Source organism: Babylonia areolata, chromosome 3 (assembly GCF_041734735.1).
Source record: "Babylonia areolata isolate BAREFJ2019XMU chromosome 3, ASM4173473v1, whole genome shotgun sequence".
Lineage (NCBI taxonomy): Eukaryota > Metazoa > Mollusca > Gastropoda > Neogastropoda > Buccinidae > Babylonia > Babylonia areolata.
Window position 1 is genome coordinate 47,995,020 of NC_134878.1, and position 21,395 is coordinate 48,016,414.

The 21,395-nt window shown below is 45.6% G+C and overlaps 1 protein-coding gene across 4 annotated transcripts in view; it reads left to right on the plus strand.

Annotated features, from left to right (window-relative positions):
• The window catches only part of LOC143280039 (fizzy-related protein homolog), a 34,029-nt gene that overhangs the window by 7,813 nt on the left and 4,821 nt on the right, over nt 1–21,395 (plus strand). The window contains exons 5-13 of one of the 4 annotated variants that reach the window (XM_076584509.1): nt 23–82; nt 632–733; nt 998–1,153; nt 1,957–2,034; nt 5,650–5,755; nt 6,475–6,596; nt 8,643–8,939; nt 19,595–19,699; nt 20,279–20,371. In XM_076584509.1, coding sequence (XP_076440624.1) covers nt 23–82; nt 632–733; nt 998–1,153; nt 1,957–2,034; nt 5,650–5,755; nt 6,475–6,596; nt 8,643–8,939; nt 19,595–19,699; nt 20,279–20,371 — 1,119 coding nt within the window. The remainder of the gene's footprint in view (nt 1–22; nt 83–631; nt 734–997; nt 1,154–1,956; nt 2,035–5,649; nt 5,756–6,474; nt 6,597–8,642; nt 8,940–19,594; nt 19,700–20,278; nt 20,372–21,395) is intronic. The other 3 variants (XM_076584510.1, XM_076584511.1, XM_076584512.1) reach the window with 3 other exon arrangements.

A 21,395-nucleotide genomic window follows, 5' to 3' on the forward strand; every position in this document is an offset into this window, starting at 1 on the left:
GGTTGTGATTGTGGTGTTTCAGGATGTACAGCTGGAGGACAACAAAGTGCTGTGTCCCAAACAGTCCCGCAATCTCTTCAGGGTGTGTCTGGATTTTCGTTTCTCTTGTTTTTAGGCTTTGTGTGAACAAAGTTATTCTGTGTAGTAATCCTGTTTTTGATTGTCCATGTGTGTGTGTGCACGTGTGTGTGTGTGTGCACGTGTGTGTGTGTGTGTGCACGTGTGTGTGTGTGTGTGTGTGTTCTAAACTTAAATTCATTTTCTCTTGAAATACTTTGTCAGCACAAAATCTGGCTTATAAAGAGGAACAAAAAAAGTCTTTCCACATATTCCAGTTTTGATAACAAGGCCTTTCTTTGTTTTCATATATATGTTCTTACCAAATCCATTTTAACTGATATTGGCAAAAACACATAAATTTCAAGCACTAGGATTTGTAAACTTGTGTACTGTGAATGCTGTAATTTGTAAACTTTTGTGTTGATAGTTGTGTGTCTTGGTATTAGACATCCATAGCAGTCTAATATTGTCATCTTAGATGAACAGACTATAAATGAATAAACGAACGAATCCAAAATAATAGTGTACATGAAATAGAGTAATGAAGTGTCCTTGAAATTTATGTTGGCAGTATCATGTTCCTCGCCGATCTACGGACAGCTGTGAATACTCACCATACTCCCTGTCCCCAGTGGGCAGCAAAAGCCAAAAATTACTTCGCTCCCCAAGAAAAGTAAGCAGGGTGATTTGTAACTTCTCTTCAGTTTACTTCAAATATGCTTATTAAATGAAAAATAGGGGAGTAACTTCTTGAACATAAAGCATGACTGTCTGTTGTCACTGGAGTTACGGGTTAGTGGTGTATTACTTCCTGTTTGGACAGCTGTGCCAGAAGATTCCAATTAGTTTGTTACTAACCTTTGTGCACAAGCTGCACACAAAATCTTCAAGATTACATTTATTTTGATTATTTATTGATGTACCCAATTTTGGACAGGCTGTACGCAAAATCTCCAAGATTCCCTTCAAAGTGCTGGATGCTCCAGAGCTACAGGATGACTTCTACCTGAACCTGGTGGACTGGTCCTCCCAGAACGTGCTCAGTGTGGGGCTGGGCACCTCCGTGTACCTGTGGAGTGCCTGTACCAGTCAGGTGAGCTCTTCCCTTAGACATAATGCAGTGCACAGATTTCTTGGTCTCTGCCCCTGTTAAGATTTGATCTCACTGTTCATGGCAGTTGTGTTTTTGTACAGACGCAGATGTGATCTTTAAGAAAAAGGAAAAAAAGTACATGTGAAAATGTACAGTTGCAGATACATGTGTGTAGTTTAACAAACACAAATGCTGTCTACAGTCCACCTAAGCATTTTAACTGCACCAGTGTGTGATTGAAATTGTAAATGTGTGTATTCCTTTTTTTCTCTGAAAGCTCTTCAGATTCAGGAACGGAAAAAATCAGTGTCATTGGCATTGTTGAAGCCATTCCTGACCAGTCTGGCAAATTCTTTCACTGTCAGCTGCAGGCATTCCAAGGGGTTGGCCATGCATCTAGTGGATAAAAGTGAAAAAAAAACTCAGATGTACAAACTTTGTGTCAAACGAAGGACAAACGTGCTGCAGTTAGTGGAAAATGAAAAAAAGTGTTTACTTTCCCAAATAAAGGAATGAGCAAGGTTCTTAATTCTACTGTACTGTGTACCAGTTGGTGTTTTGATATAATGGGAGAGGTGGGGAGTAAGTGAAAGTATGTGTGTGTGGACTTTAAATTTTTGTAATGATTGTCATGATCGTTTGGTGTAAAACCACTGGATTTGAAACTGACTTCATATGATGTGTTTTAAAGCTGATTATGCACCAATGGAAGCCTCAGGCAAAATATATAAGTTTTTGTGCTTTTTATGACATAGCTGGCTTCCATTTATTCTAACATTTTATATTTGGGGTTATCTGGGAAGTCTGTTGATCAGGTGACGCGGTTGTGTGACCTGTCCACTGATGATGACACTGTCACCTCTGTTTCCTGGTCAGAGAGGGTAGGTCTCCATTTCTTTCTAACCTTGTTGTATGTTCATGTATGTCACTTTCTGGCTTGTTACCTTTTTGTCAGGGCTTCTGACAACACTTGAATATGTGTTCTTGACACTTTAAAAATGGAAAGGGTGACCTTCATGTTCACAGAGTGGGTCCATGTGACATTCTGAACAAACATACATAGGAAGGTCACATAAAATCAAGAGTGAAAATCCTGTTCAGAAGCAGTCACTCTTTTGGTGTTGTTTGACAAATTGTGACTGGTGTTATACTTTGTGTGCTGTCTGTGAGCCCAGTTTTTGTAATCCTGAAAAAAATTTCTCAGAAGAGGGAGTACATGCGCATTTGATATATGCATGTGTATATGGGAATTCTTTCAAACATGCACATGATTACACCTGTCTCTCTGTCTCACTCTGTCTCTCTCTCTCATTTGCTTGCTCTCTCTTTCTTACAGCCATGGTATAGTCATGAACAGTTGGCTATAAGCAGCAGTACTTGCTTTTTCTTCCCTTTATTTAGTTCAGACAAGCAAGGGGTGAAACAGTTCAAAATTGGGAACATTGTAGAACAGTTTTCTGAATTTTGGCCCCTTGGTTATTTGTATCCCCACAAATTCTGCAGTATGCTCTGTAATACAGAGTTCAAAACCAACAGTTAATGTCATTCGCCTACCCGCTTGGAAGACTTTTTCATTTGTCTATTAAAAACTACAGTATATACATTCAGTTGTTTTGAAAAGTATCGGGACCGTGCACACACTCGCACTGAAGGCGAGGAGCAGTGCCGGTGCAAGGGAAATAACTGCGGCAGTCACCGGCAAGGGTGCCGAAGCAGGCGTTGCCTCCCTTGGATCGGGTGATCCGGACAAGGGGGGGGGTGCACGCGTATGGGCAAGCGTGTCCCCTAGTGGTCCACCTTCCTCCCTACACCAGGGGAGGGCATCCCTACACGCCTCGGTCGCTATTGGATCCGAGACGGTCGAGGCAAGCCGCGTGGGGGGTCGCGTGATCCGATGTCACGGCCGCCACCACGGACGCATCGCACATAGGGCCCAGTCTAACGTGCGGATCCAAGACAAGCTGCCTTTTTTTTTTTTTTTTTTTTTTTTCCCAAAGGGATTGTGGCCATTCCATTGGTGCAACTGTGGGTATGGTAAAGAGATAGAGGAGATCGACTCGTACACTGCCGACTGGCAGGGCCGAGAAAACGCGGATCGCGTCGAGTGAGTTCGCGGATCGATAAAAATGACATGAAAGGTAACACTGACCTGAGTGTGTGACCACAAACCTCTAGAAGTCACCAGAGGAGGTGGCGGAGGTCTGGAGTCGACCGGAGGGAGCGGAGGAAGTGGAGAAGGCGGCGGGTTGGCGTTGTTTAGAGGGCCAGGAGTAGAGGGCCCAGAGTGTCAGCGAATCGATTGCGATCGCGCCTTAATTTTAGCACGATTCCCCAATCGAGCTACATAATTATGTGACCTGTTTGGAGACATAATTTGACCACAAACAAGAACGCCAGAGAATCGACAGACAGACAGAAAATACGAAAAAACTTAGCCGTATGAAGAGCACAGGTACAGGAGTCATGATGGCTGCCGGAAAAAGAGGGCGATAACTAGCGGGACAAAGGGGAGGTTACCTACTTCCGGGAGGTTATCGGCCGTAGTTTCGTCTGCTCCGCATGGGCGGATAGTTTGCACAGGACAGGAATGTCAGACCCCTGCCGGAGTCTGCACTAGTTGGGTCACGGTAAGTATGTTATTTAAACGTAATTTTAGATAGAAAATTTCCTCTTAGTGTGGTTATTCTGAATAGTTTGAACTGGTCCATATTTTGGTGTCTTCATGTTGCTTGATCAGCAGATTGATAGTGAAGTGTGAGTGTTTCCTTTGTGCAAGCAGCATGTTTAGTGTATTGATAGTGAAGTGCGAGTGTTTCCTGTGTGCATGCAGTATGATCAGTGTTTTGATAGTGAAGTGCGAGTGTTTCCTGTGTGCATGCAGTATGATCAGTGTTTTGATAGTGAAGTGCGAGTGTTTCTGTGTGCATGCAGTATGATCAGTGTTTTGATAGTGAAGTGCGAGTGTTTCCTGTGTGCATGCAGAATGATCATTGTGTTGATAGTGGAGTGTTTCCTGTGTGCAAGCAGTATGATCAGTATATTGATTATGGAGTGTGTGTTTCCTATGTGCAAGCAGTATGATCAGTAAATTGATATTTAACTACACATACTTTACCATGACCCACAAGTGCAGACTGGATTCGCGTCCGTGCTCCGCGTTTTTTGGCCCTGCCAGTCGGAAAGGCATGTTGATCAAGGGGAATGATTCTCCCACAGCACAACGAATCGTTTGCTGGCCACAGAGCCACACCTTTATGCCCTCTCATACCAGCACAGTAGCCACTGCTTTTTGGTCAGTTAGTTCGACCCGTCATCTTGCTTGAACATGAATGCCGCATCAAGGAGAGGGGGGGGGGGGTGCACCCATCACCTGTCAGCTCACATTGAGGAGCTCTACAGATCTGACGGTCATGCCTAAGGCAAGCCCAACATCCTGTGGGTTACTTCTGTCTGGGGCCACAGATCCCTTCAAACACAATTATCTCTTTCCCAATTGGCCCACAACCAATGTTGACTCATTGGATCAGGCCACGTGCATCTCCTTGCATTGAGGTTCAGCCTCTGCCTGCCCTCATACATTTCTCAAGGCCTTCATGATAAACTGTCTGCCTTCTAGCTCAGTTTAGAAAACCCCACAGGGTACTCATTTCCACCTCTCACTTTGATTGGAAAGGTTCGACATTTGTTCATCAGTTGACACCTTGACCACTCTTGCGAGATAAGCAAGACACCTCTGTCTCGAAGGACAATCAGTGTGATCAAAGGCATGTATGCAGACGCAGGGTTGGGACTTACGCCTTCTCAGCCAGAGTTCACAAAGTCAGAGCATGGTCCTCATCTCTCGCCTTTGCCCACTCGGGAAAAACCCTGCTGCCTTATTGATTTCTACCTGAGTGATGTCTCACACTTAAGCAAGGATGGCTTAAGAGGCATCGCCTCCGCAATGGTCGCACAACAAGCCATCGCCGTGCACAGACAGTAGAACAGGTGAGCCCTCCACCTTGTGCTATTCTGCACTTGTGGGTCACGGTAAAGCATGTGTAGTTTAAAGGATTTTTTTTCCCTAAAATTACGTTTATCTAACATACTTACCGTGACCCACATTTAAGACCTTCCTGTCTTCTCTGCTTCCTGTTCTGTCTGCACACTCCACTGGTTATGGTTAATTGCCATCAAAAGAGGAAGCTAGTCAGGGATACAGAGGGGAGGTAACCTACTTCTGCAAGGTTATTGGCTGTAGCTACTTTTGTTTTCTCCGCATAGGCGGGTAGTAGTTTGTACAGGACAGGAATCGGACTCCCTGCCAGAGTCTGCACAAGTGGGTCATGGTAAGTATGTTTGATAAACGTAATTTTAGGGGGAAAAAAATCCTGTTAAGTGTATGTTTCCTGTGTGCATGCAGTATGATCAGTGTTTTGATCAATGTATTAAAAAAAAAAAGAATACAAAAAGAGGTCACTGTATTGATTGTGAAGTGTATGTTTCCTGTGTGCAAGCAGGGCAACCAGGTTGCTGTGGGCACTCACAAGGGCAATGTGCAGATCTGGGATGTGGCCGTCACCAAGAAACTCACCACACTAGAAGGGCACAATGCACGAGTGGGTCAGTGTCTGATTCTGGTTTTGTTTGTATTATGATTCTTGGAATATTTACCGTGTGTGCTAGATTATATCTTACTGATTATTCAAAGTGAGAGGAGAAACTTGGAATGGAAGCATTTTTAACAAAAGATGTGTGTGTGTGAATAGTTTTTATTAAGTTGAAGCCTAATTTGTAATACAAACTCCTCATGTTTGTTACATTGAATGTTAATTTTACAGCACAGGATGGATGGGTCATTTATATGACTGCTACCTGGTGATTGATTCCTTTGTTCAGTGGACAACACTTGACTGATTTATCCCAGCCATTGCGTTACAGCCCTAGACCTGCCAGCCACTAAGTTAGAGGGTAGCATGCTGAGGCGAGTTTTTATTTTATAACTGGTGATTGGCTTGAGTCAGTCAAACTCAGTTCATGCTTTTCTCACTATTATTCTTGGGAATTCAGTCATTGATGCTGATCCTCTCACTGTATTCATCTTGTTGGAGAAGAAAAAGCAGAAAAAAAATGTAATGTAGTAGCATCCTCAGTTAAGAAACAGCTGGCATCACAGTGTTACTTTTAAGCTTACAGCAATGAACCTTCTTATGTGAGCAGATGTCTGCAAGAGTTGAAAGCAAATCAATCTCTGGCTCTGCATCTACCATCTTGTCTGCATATTGGTTTGGGTTTTCAAACTATGAAAATGTTCAATAGCTTGATGCCATTTTCTTTTTCAGGTGCATTAGCATGGAATGGTGATATATTATCTTCTGGTAGTCGAGATCGGTTGATTCTGCAGAGAGATGTCCGAACACCTTCTATAGTTCCTGAAAGAAAGTTAGCAGGACATAAACAAGAGGTAAGTTAATGCTGAAACTGATAATGTGTATGTGTGTGATTTGGCTTCTCTTTTGTGTTCTTTTGTATATCCATATGCTTCAGTGTTAGTTTACAGATATTAACCCTTTCGCTGCCAGGAAAATAAGATTTAAGTGAAATCTATTTGCCAGGGTTTTTTCCACAAAAAAACGGGTATAAATTTTCAAAAAATTCTGTGCTCTTTGTTATTTGAGAAAGACCCATAAAAGTATATACTCTCTGAAAGGTAAATGAATAAAGAATACAAAACACATAATGTTTTCCCATTTTATATATTTTTAGTGACATGCTGTTGTTTTGAAATCAGTGTTTTGCTTTTTGTCACATTTTCAACTTGTTCGTTACAAACATTAGTCAGGTAATTTGCACTAAAATATCATATTTTCTGGACAAATGGATATCTGCACACACAAAATCATACTAGAACAACCACAATAAAAAACATTTTAAAAAGAGAGAGATACACAATGCATTGTGACTCCAAGTGATACAATGGATGTCGGGACACGCCCCCTCAGTCTCCACCACCCCTCCTCTTCACCCCTCTTGCATGATCACTTTATCCAGTTCTCATCAGACCGTGTCGGCTGAGTGCCAAGAAAATCGCTCACACTGTGTCCTGCTAATAATTTAGTTAGTTTGTGTAGTCTGCTACAGTTATGCAGCTGGCATCACTCACTGATAGTCGTATCTTGGTCACTCTCTTGATTGCTCCCTTTATTTTCTATCAAATCGTCCTATAAATGTTCATCACTGTCTTCTCCTTCGAATTTACGCTTCAATTCTTTCTGAGAATCAGCTAAAGAAAGCAATCTTGGTTGATTTAGTTCCCCACAATCGCATGTCTTGAGCACGGCATCAGTCCAACATTTTGTTGAGCGAGCGAGGAAAGGAGCCAGACAAAACACTGTGACAGTGACCCAACCAAAACGTTCAAATAAAGGACTGCCTCATGACGTATATGGGGTTTCTAGCTCTGAATAGAATCTAGAAAGATTCCCCAAGCTAAAGCGACCAGCATTTTTGTCAGTGAACTGAATGCAAACCAGGGAAAAGTCTGAATATTTCGATGACGAGTTATCTCGTCATTGTGGCAGCGAAGCGTACATGCTTGCTATGATGAGTTATCTCATCATATAATAGGCAGCCTAGGGGTTAAATAACAAAAGATGGTCAAAGTAGTGAAGGTGTCTAAATCATGAAAACTTGTAGATTTGAATCGCTGTTGGAAGTATGCAAAGAACTGAAATAATAAAAAGAATGTTTGAGCTGATCAGTGTTTGTGGATTTCAACAGATTCTTCCATTCCATTTCTATGGTGTCCCAATGACAGTCTCTGACACTTAATTATGTTTTACTGATAAAACCGCCTGACTGCTCTCACTGGAGGATGCTGTGCTCTAGTGGCATAAAGACGTTTGAAAACAAGAGAACGCTGGCCATTAAGGAGAAGCGTGAGCGAAGAAAGCAGGGCTCAACTTCTGGAGACGTTTTCCCTTGCAACACCTGTGGGAAGTGCTGCACATCCAGAATCGGCCTCTTTTCCCATATGAGGACACACACCGACAGATAAGCCTGCCTGCCCACTCATCCGTCAGTCTGACGGGAGACTCCATCACTGATAAAAGGTGTATTTTGTATGCACATGACAGGTGACAGAGTTTTGATCGGTGAATGTTCCTGACTTCTTCACAGGATTTCAAGAATAAAGAAGTTATCTTTTTACAGTACCCAGTGCAGACTCCAACAGGGATAAAGAAGCTATCTTTTTACAGTACCAGGTGCAGAGTCCAACAGGGGTCTAATCTATTTCCCCACAGGAGTCTGCACCAGTAGGTAAAAGTATGCTAGATTAAGCGTAATCCTGAGGAAAAAATGTCCTCAATTATACAGAGATTGTAGGTTGTGTGTTAAGTGAAGTGAATGTTGAAGACAGTTGACTGTGGGTTGTGTGTAAAGTAAGTGGGGTGCTGAAGACAAGTGACTATAGGAGTACTGAAGACAGACTTGTGTGTTTATGTATCAGGTGTGCGGGCTGAAGTGGTCCCCAGACCACCAGCACCTGGCATCCGGGGGCAACGACAACAAGCTGTTTGTGTGGAACCTGACCACCACTGGCCCCCTGCAGACCTACACGGACCACCAGGCGGCTGTCAAGGCCATCGCCTGGTCCCCCCACCAGCATGGCCTTCTGGCCTCAGGGGGTGGCACCGCTGACCGCTGTGTCCGATTCTGGAACACCCTGACTGGCCAGCCCCTGCAGACTGTGGACACGGGGTCCCAGGTCTGCAATCTAGCCTGGTCCAAACACTCCAATGAACTGGTCAGTGGGGGGAGTGTGTGTGTGTGTATACATGTGCGTGTGTGTGTCCTTGTTGATAAATATTTACCAATGGTGTTTTTGTTACAGTTGCATGTGCTTCCCTTTTGGTTTCATTTTGCAGAACTATAGGTAACCCCCTTTTTTCTTTTTTCTTTTTTTAGCCATTTTTTTCATGAAAGGATCAAGGTTTATCATCAGTGGTTTTCATACATGCATGCATGTGTATGTGTTAATGTCCATGGTCAGTTGTGGTTTGAGATGAAAAAGCTATGTTTCCTAGAACTTAGAGTAGTATAAGGGATGGGGGTTCTATATACAACGATTTTGGCGTTAATAAGGTCCAACAACGCCCTCAAGCATAAAAAAAAAACCCCGTGCGATCGGGTTTTTTCGGCTTAAAAAGGTGTAACAACGCCTTAAACCATAAAAACGAAAACGGCTTAAAAAGGTGTATGGAGAGCCAAATCACTAGATAAAAAAAAAAAAAAAAAAAATGATGGTTAAATATGTGTATGGAGAGACAAATAGGGATGGGGGTTTTATATACAACCGACCCCAGCCCAAAACCGCGCAATACCGCCCTCAAGCATAAAAACGAAAAACCGGCTTAAATATGTGTATGGAGAGCCAAATGGTCATGGGGTCCTTAAAGAGAGGAGGTTGGGTCAACCGTTCACATATGAACGTTTGACCTAGTTTGCTTTTTGGATGGTTTACCATCTTGAATATCAAATAGATTTTGGTGTCATATACTGTACCATGTCAAACTGATGCAAACTAGGCCTATTGGTTTGCTCTGCTTGGCCAAATTTCGCGCGGCTAACAGTGAAAAGATGGGCCCACCGCTCTCAGCCAATCAAACGCCTCTAAAAACTATAAGCGCTTAATCATTCCTTTGGCCAAGGCTCTCCACGCCATCTTGTCAGGTTTACGCTCTGTCTCGTCTTACGCTTTTTTCGGCTGTTCAGCGTATCCTTTTGGCCTTATTTTGTTGCATGCGGCTTGTGTTTATTGTATTCTTACATTCTGTGTACTCGATTCGACTCGGCACCCTCGATTCGTTCGATTTTTTCTGCCTCTAAGTCGATCCTGTCTTTCCTTTCTCTGTTGGGGGTCGGATTTTCGCTGGGTGCCTAAGCGCGGGTTCCATGCCTCGTGTGCCATACCACGAAGGCAGGGAATCATGATGCTGGGATTGAGACTCGGTAAGAGACTCTCCCAGGCCCGGAGCTCATGATTCCTCCCGATACGGACCGCGGCGATGCGTCGTTAGACGCTGATCGCGGAGGCGACGTTCGTACCAGTAAAACGGTCATGAAGGGGACCGGGGGGAAAGAGGTACGAGCGTCGCCTCCCGAGGTGTCCCAGCGCGAGGCAGGGAGAAGGGGGAATGGCAAGTCATCTCCGTGCTGTGGGGACTCGCAGCTAGGCGCGGACTCCCGAGGGGAGGCCGCGCCCGGCCATTACCCGGGTCCCCACTCGGAGACGGCCCTCACGTGCCCCATTGTTGTTCCCCCTCCTCCCTTCTCTGTCGACCCCCCTCCCCCACCTCCTTTTGGGGGGGGAGAAAAATTTGGTTCCGGGGGGGGATCTCTACTTTGCCCACCCCGGGCCAAGCCACCCCAGTCTCCCCACGGGAGGGGATTCGGGGCGCGTGGCAACCTGCTCTGCAGGTCTTCCCGCTATCCGGCCGGTCTCCCCTGCTGGGGGAGGCCCGTGCGTGTCAGGCGGTTCCGGGCAGTCAGCCCGCTCGTCTTCGGGCGGGACTGACACCCAAGTCGGACCTGACCTCCCTCCGACTTGGCCAGGTTGTTCCCTTCATGGAGGTCAATGCACCAGTGACCCTTGGGGTTTGGGTCACAGTATGGCTGGTGCCCACGGGTAGTTACCCCCATTCTACCCGTACTGGGGCGCATCTAGGATGCACACTGGGTTGCCGGGAGCACCAAGGGCCAGCCCCTTGTCCGCTCCCCACCGGACCCAACCCAGCACATCTCACAGGGTGACACACACAGCCCCGACAAGTGGGATCGACTTCTTGTCGGTCAGGTCGAGTTCCTCGACCAATATTGCCACTCTGTCCACAAATCGGGCCTCTGCCAACCCACAGGTGACCACCACGGTCACAACGGCCTCCTTGTCAGGACCGACGGCTGCTCAGGGGCCCTACTCGGCCCGGCGGAGCCGGCAGTCCCCACCTGCCCAGCCCTCGGTCCTACAGTGAGATGAGTGGGTGTTGGTCCCCACACAGCACTCGTGGGTCACTCTTGCATCCAGGGACGCCCTCTCTGAAAAGGTGTGGCACCCACCATCCCAAGCATGGTTGGACCTACGGTCCACACGCTCCCCACCCGCTTCAGGTGTCAAGGACATAACAGTGGCGGCCATGGTCCCGGCTCGGGATCGTCCCAGCTCATCCCGATGGGCTGACCACAGCTCACAGGACGCCCCAGTGGGTACATCCACTTGGGATGGCACCCAGCAGGGGATGGACTGCGAACAAGAGTGGGAGCCCCTGTCTTCGGATGAGGACGAACAAGCAGATGAGCACTCTTCGCCCACATCCCAGGGGGGACAGATTGAGCCCGTGCCTCCCTAGGGACCAGCCTGAACCAAACCCGGACTTTGCCGAGCTCGAACTGACCCTCCCCAATAGGGTCACGTATGCCGAAGCAGTCCCTCAGGCTACTTTGTTACCCTTGACCCTCCTTACGCCATGTGACTCTAACTCCAGAACCACAAGGCAACTCAGAGTGCCAGAAATGGTGCAGGTATGGCTTATTAAGCCAGCCCGCACTGTCAGGGGTGCTGCTTCCATCCCTCCTCTAGGCAGGGAGTCCCTCTCTGCCCCGGGCGCCTTTTCCCCGGGAAAGTTTCTTAAAGATTCCTACAAGGGAGGGTTGTGGTCCTGGTACACGCAGGACCACCCTGCCTACAGCGGAGCAGAGCCCTCCGCACAGGACAGGATGTTGGTCTCACAGCGCACCACCTTCCCCACTTCAGCTAACCTATCCTTTAAAACGTTAGCAGAATGGGACAAATTGGCCCGCCGCTGCCCCCTCGAGGTTTCCACGGCGTACACCTTCGACACGTTCCTTCACAGGGCCAATGACCTGTGCGAACAGTGTCCAGTTAATCAGGACAAGGGGTCTCCTTCCTCTGTCCCGCCGGGCCTCTTCACCGACCAGAGGTTACACGCTTTTGGCAATAGGGTAGCATCCGGTCTCACGGCAGCTGCAGACACAGCTACCAGCCTTCACTTCAATACTGTGCTAGCGCGGCGTGATGCCATTTTCAGCCTCTCTAACATTCCTGTGGAGGAGAGGGCTGCCCTGCGGTCCATCCCAGCACAGCAGCACTCCCTCTTCGGCCAGTTCCCGCTCCATTTTGTCAGCCACAGGGCAGAGACAAACAGGGAGGTGGCCTCATATTTGGCCCACACCTCTCATGGGCTCCAGGGTTCTATGCCATTGAAGAGACTGGCCACCAGGGCCCCTCCATATACCACGCCGCCTGTCAAGGCAGCGTGTGCCGAATCAGTGGCAGAGGAATAAACCACCTTAGGTCTGTCCAAGCCGACCGGCCATGCCCAAGGCCAGAAGGCAGCACCCCCAATGACTGGGCCCCGATTCAGCACCGCCAGTCGTTCAGCCCCTCCAAGTAGGAAACTTGTCCCGGCATGCACATCAGTGGTGTGCTCTGGGACTCAACGACGGGATTATGTCGGTGCTAGAGTCGGGGTACATGCTGTCTTGGGTGGAGGATCTCCCCCCTCTAAAGATCCACTCTTCCTCCTTAGGTGCCCAGCTCAACGGAGCAGGAGAACGTCCTAGAAAAAGAGATATCGCACCCACTCCTCATGGGGCTATATCTCAACTCTCGGACCCGGGCCCCGGTTTTTACGGCTGGTTGTTGGTGATTCCAAAGGTCTCGGGAGGGTGGAGACCAGTTTTGGACTTGTCCCCCCTCAACAAATTCCTCCCCAAAATCAAACTCAAGATGGACACACAGGCACAGATTCGGGAGACCATCCAACAAGGTGATTGGCCTACCTCTATCGATCTGGAAGATGCTTATTTTCATATACTCATCCATTCGGCATCCCGTCGGTACCTGAGGTTCGTGTGGAGGGACAAGGGGATCCAGTTCCCGGCCCTCCCATTTGGTCTGTCCCTTGCCCCTTTCCTGTCTACCAAGGTGGTGCGGGAATTGGTGTCCATCGTCCGCTCGGAATCCATTTGTCTCTGTGTGTACCTGGACGACTTGCTTATCCTGGCCCAGTCGCAGGCCCGGTGCCTGAGTCATACGGCCAGACTTCTAGACCTTTGCTCCCAACTGGGCTTCCTCATGGACCAGCAGATATGCGATCTGTCCCCATGTCAGTCCTTCGACTTCTTAGGGATGAGATTCGACATGCGGTCTATGATAGTCTCTCTGGCGCCAGATCACTGGTACCGTCTGGCAGGCCTCCTCAGCCACTGGCGCCACTCCTCCCAAGATACAGCGCAGACACTTTCTTCCCTCTTGGTCATGATGGAGTCCACGGCACCTCTCATTCCCCTGGACAGGGTTCTCAAGCGCCCTCTCCAGAGGGTACTGAGGTTACGCCAGTCCCAGAGCACTCAGCCATGGGATACCCAGATATGTCTGGGCGAGTGGTTCCTCGAGGTGACATCAGAGTGGTTAATCACCCCCTTTGGACACAGGGGGTGCCCTTAGCCCCACCTACTCTTCAGGTGGCACTCTTCACAGACGCCTCCTCCCTGGGCTGGGGAGCCCACATGGACTCACTCTATGCAGCAGGGACTTGGTCCCCGGAGGAGCGCCTATGCCACATCAATGTTCTGGAACTGGAGGCAGTTCGCAGGACTCTCCTGCACTTCATGGGGGAGGCCACTGGCAAGACCATCCGCTTGTTCACGGACAAGACGACGGTCGCATGTTATGTGAACAAATGGGGGGAGCGCACTCGGCAGACCTCTCAATGCGGACTGAGGCTCTCCTCCGTTTGGTGCCACAGCAAGGGCATTGCACTTTCAGCGAGACACTGAGCAGGAAAAACCAACTTCTTGGCAGATGCTCTTAGCAGGCCCAAGAGTGTCATGCGCACAGAGTGCACCCTGGACAAGGACAGCCTTCAGGGGGTGTGGGAACAGTGGTTTCGGCCGATGGTGGACCTTGTTCAACAAGAGACTTCCCACTTCCGTGTCTTCGGTTGCCGACCCAGAAGCGTGGGCAGTGGATGCTCTCTCTCTAGATTGGAGCAGTCTGATTGCCTCCGCGTTTCCTCCCTTTCCAATTCTGTCCAAGGTGATACGGAAAGACAGATTGGAACACCCGCAGCTGATCCTCATTGCGCCGAAATGGCCAGCCCAGACCTGGTTTCCGGACCTTCAGTCCCTGACACATGTTCCCACCCCTGGAACTTGAAACCAAATCTCATCTGCTGAGGCAGCCTCACTCGGGCACTCCGCATTCCAATCCTCAACTGCTCCACCAGCACGCATGGCTGCTGTGCGGTCGGAACTGTCAGCATCACCATTGAAGTCCTCGACCCCTCGGTCGGCCTCTGTGTCGGCTGTGCTGACCCAGGGGTCTGCCTCCTCTGACCTCCTCTCCATAGTCACCAGAGCAAGGAGGCAGGGAATGGAGACTTTGTATGACTTTCGCTGGAAGATATGGTTGCGGTGGTGTACAGCTCAGGGCATTACCCCTACGAACCTTACGAGCATGCAGCTGGCCAACTTTCTGGCTCTCTGCTCCTCGGTTCATCCTGTCTGCTAGTTCTGTGCGAGGGTACAGGTCTGCCTTCTGTACCACAATGCAAACAGCTAGGTGGTTCCGCCTTTGAAGTGGATTGCCTGCTCAGAGAGGTGGCTAGGGGTGCCCCTCTGAAGGAAGCTAGAGACCCCAGAAGAGTGCCCCTCTGGGACTTGTTCCTGGTGCTGGATTTCATTCGAAAACAGCCCTTCCTACCATTGGGGACTATTCCTGTTGACATCCTCACCCTCAAGACCACTTTCCTTCTGTGGCTGGCCACAGGCAGTCGTAGAAGTGAGCTGCACGGGCTTAGTGAAATGCCACAAGATCTGGCCTTCCACAGAGATGGTTCCATCACTATTCGTTTCCTTCCAGAGTTTCTGGCTAAGAACCAAGACCCTGAGGTTCCTTCCCCCTCTCCGAGGGTCAGACCTTTGTCTGATATTCTTGCCCAAGATGATGAGGATAGGCACCTGTCCTGTTCGGTGTCTCAAATATTATTGGGATAGGTCTCGCCATAGGCGTTCTTCTCAGAGGGGTCTGCTCATCTCCCTCAATGAGAATTACAAGAAAGACATCGCTGCAGGCACCATTTCCCGCCAGGTTTCCCAAGTCATTCGTAGAGCCTTCTCTCATGCACACAGGGATATCAGCTGTCTTCATCCCAGGGCACACGAAGTGCGGGCCATAGCTACTTCGGCTGCCTTCCAGCACTCAGTGCCAACGCAGCATGTCTTGGAGGCAGCCTTCTGGCCGTCTGAGAATCCCTTCATCAACTTCTACCTCAGGAATTTCAGTATGACCAGGGCTGACGGTTCCAAGGGGATTTCCTTTGTCGCGGCTAACACTGCCGTCTCAGTTACAAGGGCTCCCCATATGAACCAGTAGGCGTTGCCCGCCTCCATTTGCTTTAAATTCTGCATCAGTTTGACATGGTACAGTATATGACACCAAAAGGAGGAGTTTGTATTATACTCCATGTTTGGTGTTAAATATACTTACCATGTCAAACTCGAATGCCCGCCCGTCCGTCCCCGCGTCTCCGCCGTGGTTCTCATGGGGCATTTTTGTTCATGGCCACGGAATGATTAAGCGCTTATAGTTTTTAGAGGCGTTTGATTGGCTGAGAGCGGTGGGCCCATCTTTTCACTGTTAGCCGCGCGAAATTTGGCCAAGCAGAGCAAACCAATAGGCCTAGTTTGCATCAGTTTGACATGGTAAGTATATTTAACACCAAACATGGAGTATAATACAAACTCCTCCTTTTTCTTTAACAACTGAGTTTTGTGTTTCGATTTTATGTCTGTTTTCATTGCATTGAATTTTTCAACTTCAGCCAGAATGAGACTAAATTCTTCATCGCTTATTTTATCATCTTCTAATGCTTTTGAAATAAGATCATTTATAGTGTTCAGTTTTGACTCGGCCAACACGCGAATCTCGTTGTGCTTCATAGCTTGTGACATTAATTTTTTATGAATAAATTTACAAGTTAAACCAACCACACCAAGGAGACCAGCTCCCACTTCTATTCCAATAGCTACGGGAGCAGCGGCGACACTCAACAGTTACTAGAGCGGAAAAAAAGTTAGGGTGAATTGATTTTCGGCGAGTTCCACTGCACAAAGTCTGGACCACAGCCAATTTTTTTTTTTTTTTTTTTTTTTTTTTTCCCCCCACCAATATTGGAACATAGCCAATTTCTTCCACGAGCGTCGACCAATTTTTTTTTTTTTTTCTGGCACGATGCCAACAAATTTCCATTTGAACAAAAGGATTTCTATTGTATATAGACGAAAATGGTTTGGGCGAAAACATATATGGAAGAAATGTACAGTGCAACCTACAAGAACATGGGCATTCGATGTGCCAAAAATGTAGCAATCCATCTATTGCTAGAAAATACCTACGAGAACAATCTCGTGCCAGATATTTCCAATGTGGACTATCTAGCAAACAACAAAGGTAGAACAACTCTACAACCTCTAGAAGGTCTTCCAACTTTTGTAGACGATTTGTATGTATATGGCTATTTGCGACAAAAAGAGTGTATGTATGTCCGTGGAAAATTGCTGTGTGGCAACGACGGATCCGCAAAAAGAATTGTATCTAGAATTTCGACTGCAATATGTGGACTTGTGGAAAAACAAAGTATACAAACTGCCATATCGCAGACAATATCTATGCAGGCAGACTCCAAATCTAGCACAATACGCAGTACAGTACAAAGAATAGAGAAAGACACGAATGCAAAAGCAAGAAAACGTTGGGAGACTATATATGCAAACGAAAAGCCATATGGTATATTTGTTGCAAAAATTGATGTGTCCGAAATTGCAATACAAGACCTACACAAAATATTGCCAATGCTAGAAGAACAGCTGCTGGGACATGGGTATGGTATATATTCTATAGACTATACAAGAGATTTTTCTGGTACACTCGATAGACAAACACTAGTAGACTATCTTGTAGAAGAACTAGACTATAGAGGACAAGGCGACTTTGCAAGTGCTATTGCTTGCGATGCACCAACAATACTAGACAATACAGATAGTGTTGGCAAACATGTATGTACATGGATATCCAAACACAATGGCTATACAATGCGAACAAAACTATACAACAAAATAGTATCCAATTTCGAGGCAGGAGAAGTACGAGAACAATTTGGTGGACATCTAGCAGACTATGTAGACTGTCCAAACGAGCATCTTCGAAAAACATTCTTGCATCCAGATGTACAAAAGAGAGGCTGCACTAGAATAGAAGTATCTTTGTATGCTTGTAGCAATCGTACTCCAGAAAAAGGAGACGAACTAGTGGAAAACGTATTGGAGATAGTTTCGCCACAAGATAGACAACTGTTTGTAGAACAACCAGCAACCCAACAATGGCAGAATATTGCAAGCGTTCTAGATCGTTGTTTTGTTCTTGGCGATAGACCAAATTCCACAATATATGTATGTTGGTATGCACATACTAGAACAAAGAGAATATCTGGCATTCGTGTATCTCCAACAGCTGCAACAGTGGAAGACGACAAAAAATGGAATATCGCTGTAGAATGGGCTATATGCGATTTTGGATTTCGCAATTGCCCTATCTTCCACATCGATATTCTAGCTGCAGACAACGATGGTATACAATACACCAAACTACGTTGCTACACAAAAAATGCGAAAACAATACTAGCAGCATGTAGGAGACCAGTACAAATACACAAAGATGCACCAAGTCCATATATTCTTCTTCCACCAACAAATATAGTAGAATGGGAATGGCGTACACACAAATGTAGTACTATTGGAAAAGAGAAATCTGCATACAGTGTTGTGGAAGTTCCACACAGCAGAGAGTTCTCCACTCTATCCACCCGAAATCGAGAAAAAAGACTACAAGACATAGAAGAGTGTATGGCAGTAGAAAATTGGAAAAAAGATGCATGGAACTATCTAGAACAAAAGCAAATAGAATACCAACAGAATATAGAACATAGAAAACAAGAGCTGGAACAAATACAAGAGTATATACTAGAAAACGAGAGACTCCTTGCTATTTCGAATAGTGTTCGAGAAGTTGTAGAAACAATCCTTTCCAAACAAGAAACCAAAAAAGTGGCAAATATAGCAGACAAAGATAGAATATGGTCCATACTCGGCTATAGGTTGCAAAAAGACAAGACAAATAGAGAATACTATAGAATAGTACTTGGAGCAAAAGATACAGAAGACGTTGTTGCTGTATGGTCGACCAATGGACTACAAAAGTTGTTGTCTGCTGCAGAAAAGTATGTGGAAAAGAAAAAAGACAAATTTGAAAGAGAGCTGTGTTGGTTTCCAAGAGAGGCATGGGAAATAGGATTTTGTAGACCTATCCAATACAACAGCAAACTAGAAAAAAGTAGAAATGGACTAGATATTCGTATACAACCAGCCAAAGAGTTCTACAAAGACAAAGAGACTATACGTTGGAATCCTATAGACGTTGTAGTAGCACCCGACCTTGTAGAACTTCCATCTCTACAAGAAATAGCACTAGAGAAAGAATACGACAAACTAGAAATAGATACAAAACGAGAACTACAGGAAACAGTTGCACCAAATTCGAAGCAACAAATACGAACACTAGACATGCCACCTGGTACCTACATTTGCAAAAAATATGCAACTACAATGTACAGAGGAAACAACCGAACTGTACTATTTCTAGTCCCCAAAGGAGACGACGGAGAACCTACTACAGACGAAGAACATCCAGTATATGGACATTTCCTAGAGAAAGAAGTAGAATGCATTGGTGGAACACTATACAAAACAAAAAGTCCACTACTGTGCTATATTGGAGTAGAAAAAACAACTCCACAACGCAAAAAAGATAGAATAGTATCTATTGTGGCAACAACCTGCGAAGATTGTACAGACTAGCATATTCTTCCACCTGGTTTTGGGCTGGGGTCGGTTGTATATAAAACCCCCATCCCTATTTGTCTCTCCATACACATATTTAACCATCATATTTTTTTTTTTTTTTTTTTTTTTTTTTTTTTTTTTTTTTATCTAGTGATTTGGCTCTCCATACACCTTTTTAAGCCGTTTTCGTTTTTATGGTTTAAGGCGTTGTTACACCTTTTTAAGCCGAAAAAACCCGATCGCACGGGTTTTTTTTTTTATGCTTGAGGGCGTTGTTGGACCTTATTAACGCCAAAATCGTTGTATATAGAACCCCCATCCCTTATACTACTACTTAGAAGTGACCCAAAGAAACTATGATAGATAGGACAGTTAATTAACCCATGCTGCTTTTGCTTCTGGATAAACAGTGCATGAGAGTCTTGAAGACTTTGTTCCCTGAATGCCCCTGTGTTGATCAGTAGTGATCTACTTGTGTTTCAGGTGAGCACCCATGGGTACTCACAGAACCAGATATTGTTATGGAAGTACCCCTCACTGGTGCAGATAGCCAAGCTGACTGGCCATTCCTACAGGGTTCTTTATCTAGTAAGTTTTCTGTTTTTCTGCTCCGCTTTTCCTTGAAATTGTGTGTGTGTGTGTGTGTTTTCCGGAGTATATGTATGTTGATGAGAGACAGCCCTGTTAAATGTCTATGATTTTTTTTTGTTCTTGTCTTGATGTGCAATATTTTTAGTACTTTTTAGAATTTCTACTTATGTTTTTTTATTTTTTTAAATTTTTTTTATCTTGTTTGAATATTGAATTTTAAGACTTTTCCATAAGCTGTTGGTGATTGGTCTTGTTTAGTTTGTTGACAGTATACACATGTGAAAATGATTTCATCACAGTTACTGATATTGAGTAGTAACTTATTGTTTGTTTTTATCATGGCCAATTAACAAATTTAGACTTCACTGGAAAAATCTGTAGTCTGGGTGGTTTGTAAGTCTCATTCATCAAAATGTGAAGAGGACACATCCAGCTATATTTGGATGGGTCAGGACATTTGTCCTGTTGTATGGATGGATGTACAGCCATGTAACAACCACAGTTGTCTGCAAGCAAAACCAAAACAAGTGAGCATTTGCTTGAGGAAACTAATGAGGAATGAACTGTATGTTGCAGGCCATGTCTCCGGACGGAGAAGCCATTGTGACTGGGGCAGGGGATGAGACTCTCCGCTTCTGGAATGTGTTCAGCAAAACCAGGTCCACCAAAGTGAGTACTGGTGCCTCATGTTTGTCAGTTCTAAACAGTGTTTGAGTCAATCCAGCACGCTTGATTTTAAACTAAATATCACATCATGTTCAGTTCTGTCCTATGCAGCTTAGTTTTGATTAAACTGTGCCTTGCCTCTTATTTGATTGAATGAAATAAAGCCTTGTGTTTGATTAACCTCTTCAGTGCTGAGTATTATTTTGGCTTGTGCTTCCTAGTTGTCTGGTCAGTTTTTGGTTGCAGAGTGTAATAATAAGCGAAAAATTCCACATTGCAAACATATGCAGGAAAATATACTTAACCCATATGTTTCTAAAAGGAAAATGAAAAGACCATAAATTTCTGATTGTTAAAAGTTTTTTTTAAAAGCACACTAGTTAGAGTAAGTTAACCATAAATGTCTAATAAACCAGTTTCTTATATCTTTCTGGATATATGTTATAGTTTGCTAGTAAAAGCAGTTGTAATAACCTGGAAAATAAATGAAAACTAAAAACTAAGTGTGTTGTCATATCTTAAATAGAGTTATGAGTCATAGTTCAAACAGCTTGTATTCTACACATATTCAGCCCAGCATTCACTCAGTTTCTTGGCAACTGCAGTACAAATGAAGTTGGCAAACTTTCATTTTGTCCCCCGTTTTTTTCTTTCTAGAGAAGTATAAATCACACATGCACACACATGCACACACATACGCATGCACACATGCATGCGTTCAAGCACCCTTCAACTGAGGCCTACTTGTGCCATGCCTGCTCACTCCATGCTCACTTTCAGACAGTATCAGAGGTAAACTGTGACCCATTTGGCACACAGTGCAGGGGAGTGAGTATATGTGGACGACTTGTCTTGAGTTCAACTCTGGGTCAGCCCCAGTACTGTGCTCAGCCTCTTGTTCTGCCTATTGGGCAACTTTGAAATAGAAATGGTAAAATTCAAAAGTTGATGTGGACACATATATACGTCCTTGGCAAATAGTGAAGCATTTAAGCGGATATATATGGCATTCAAGAGGTTAAGTGAA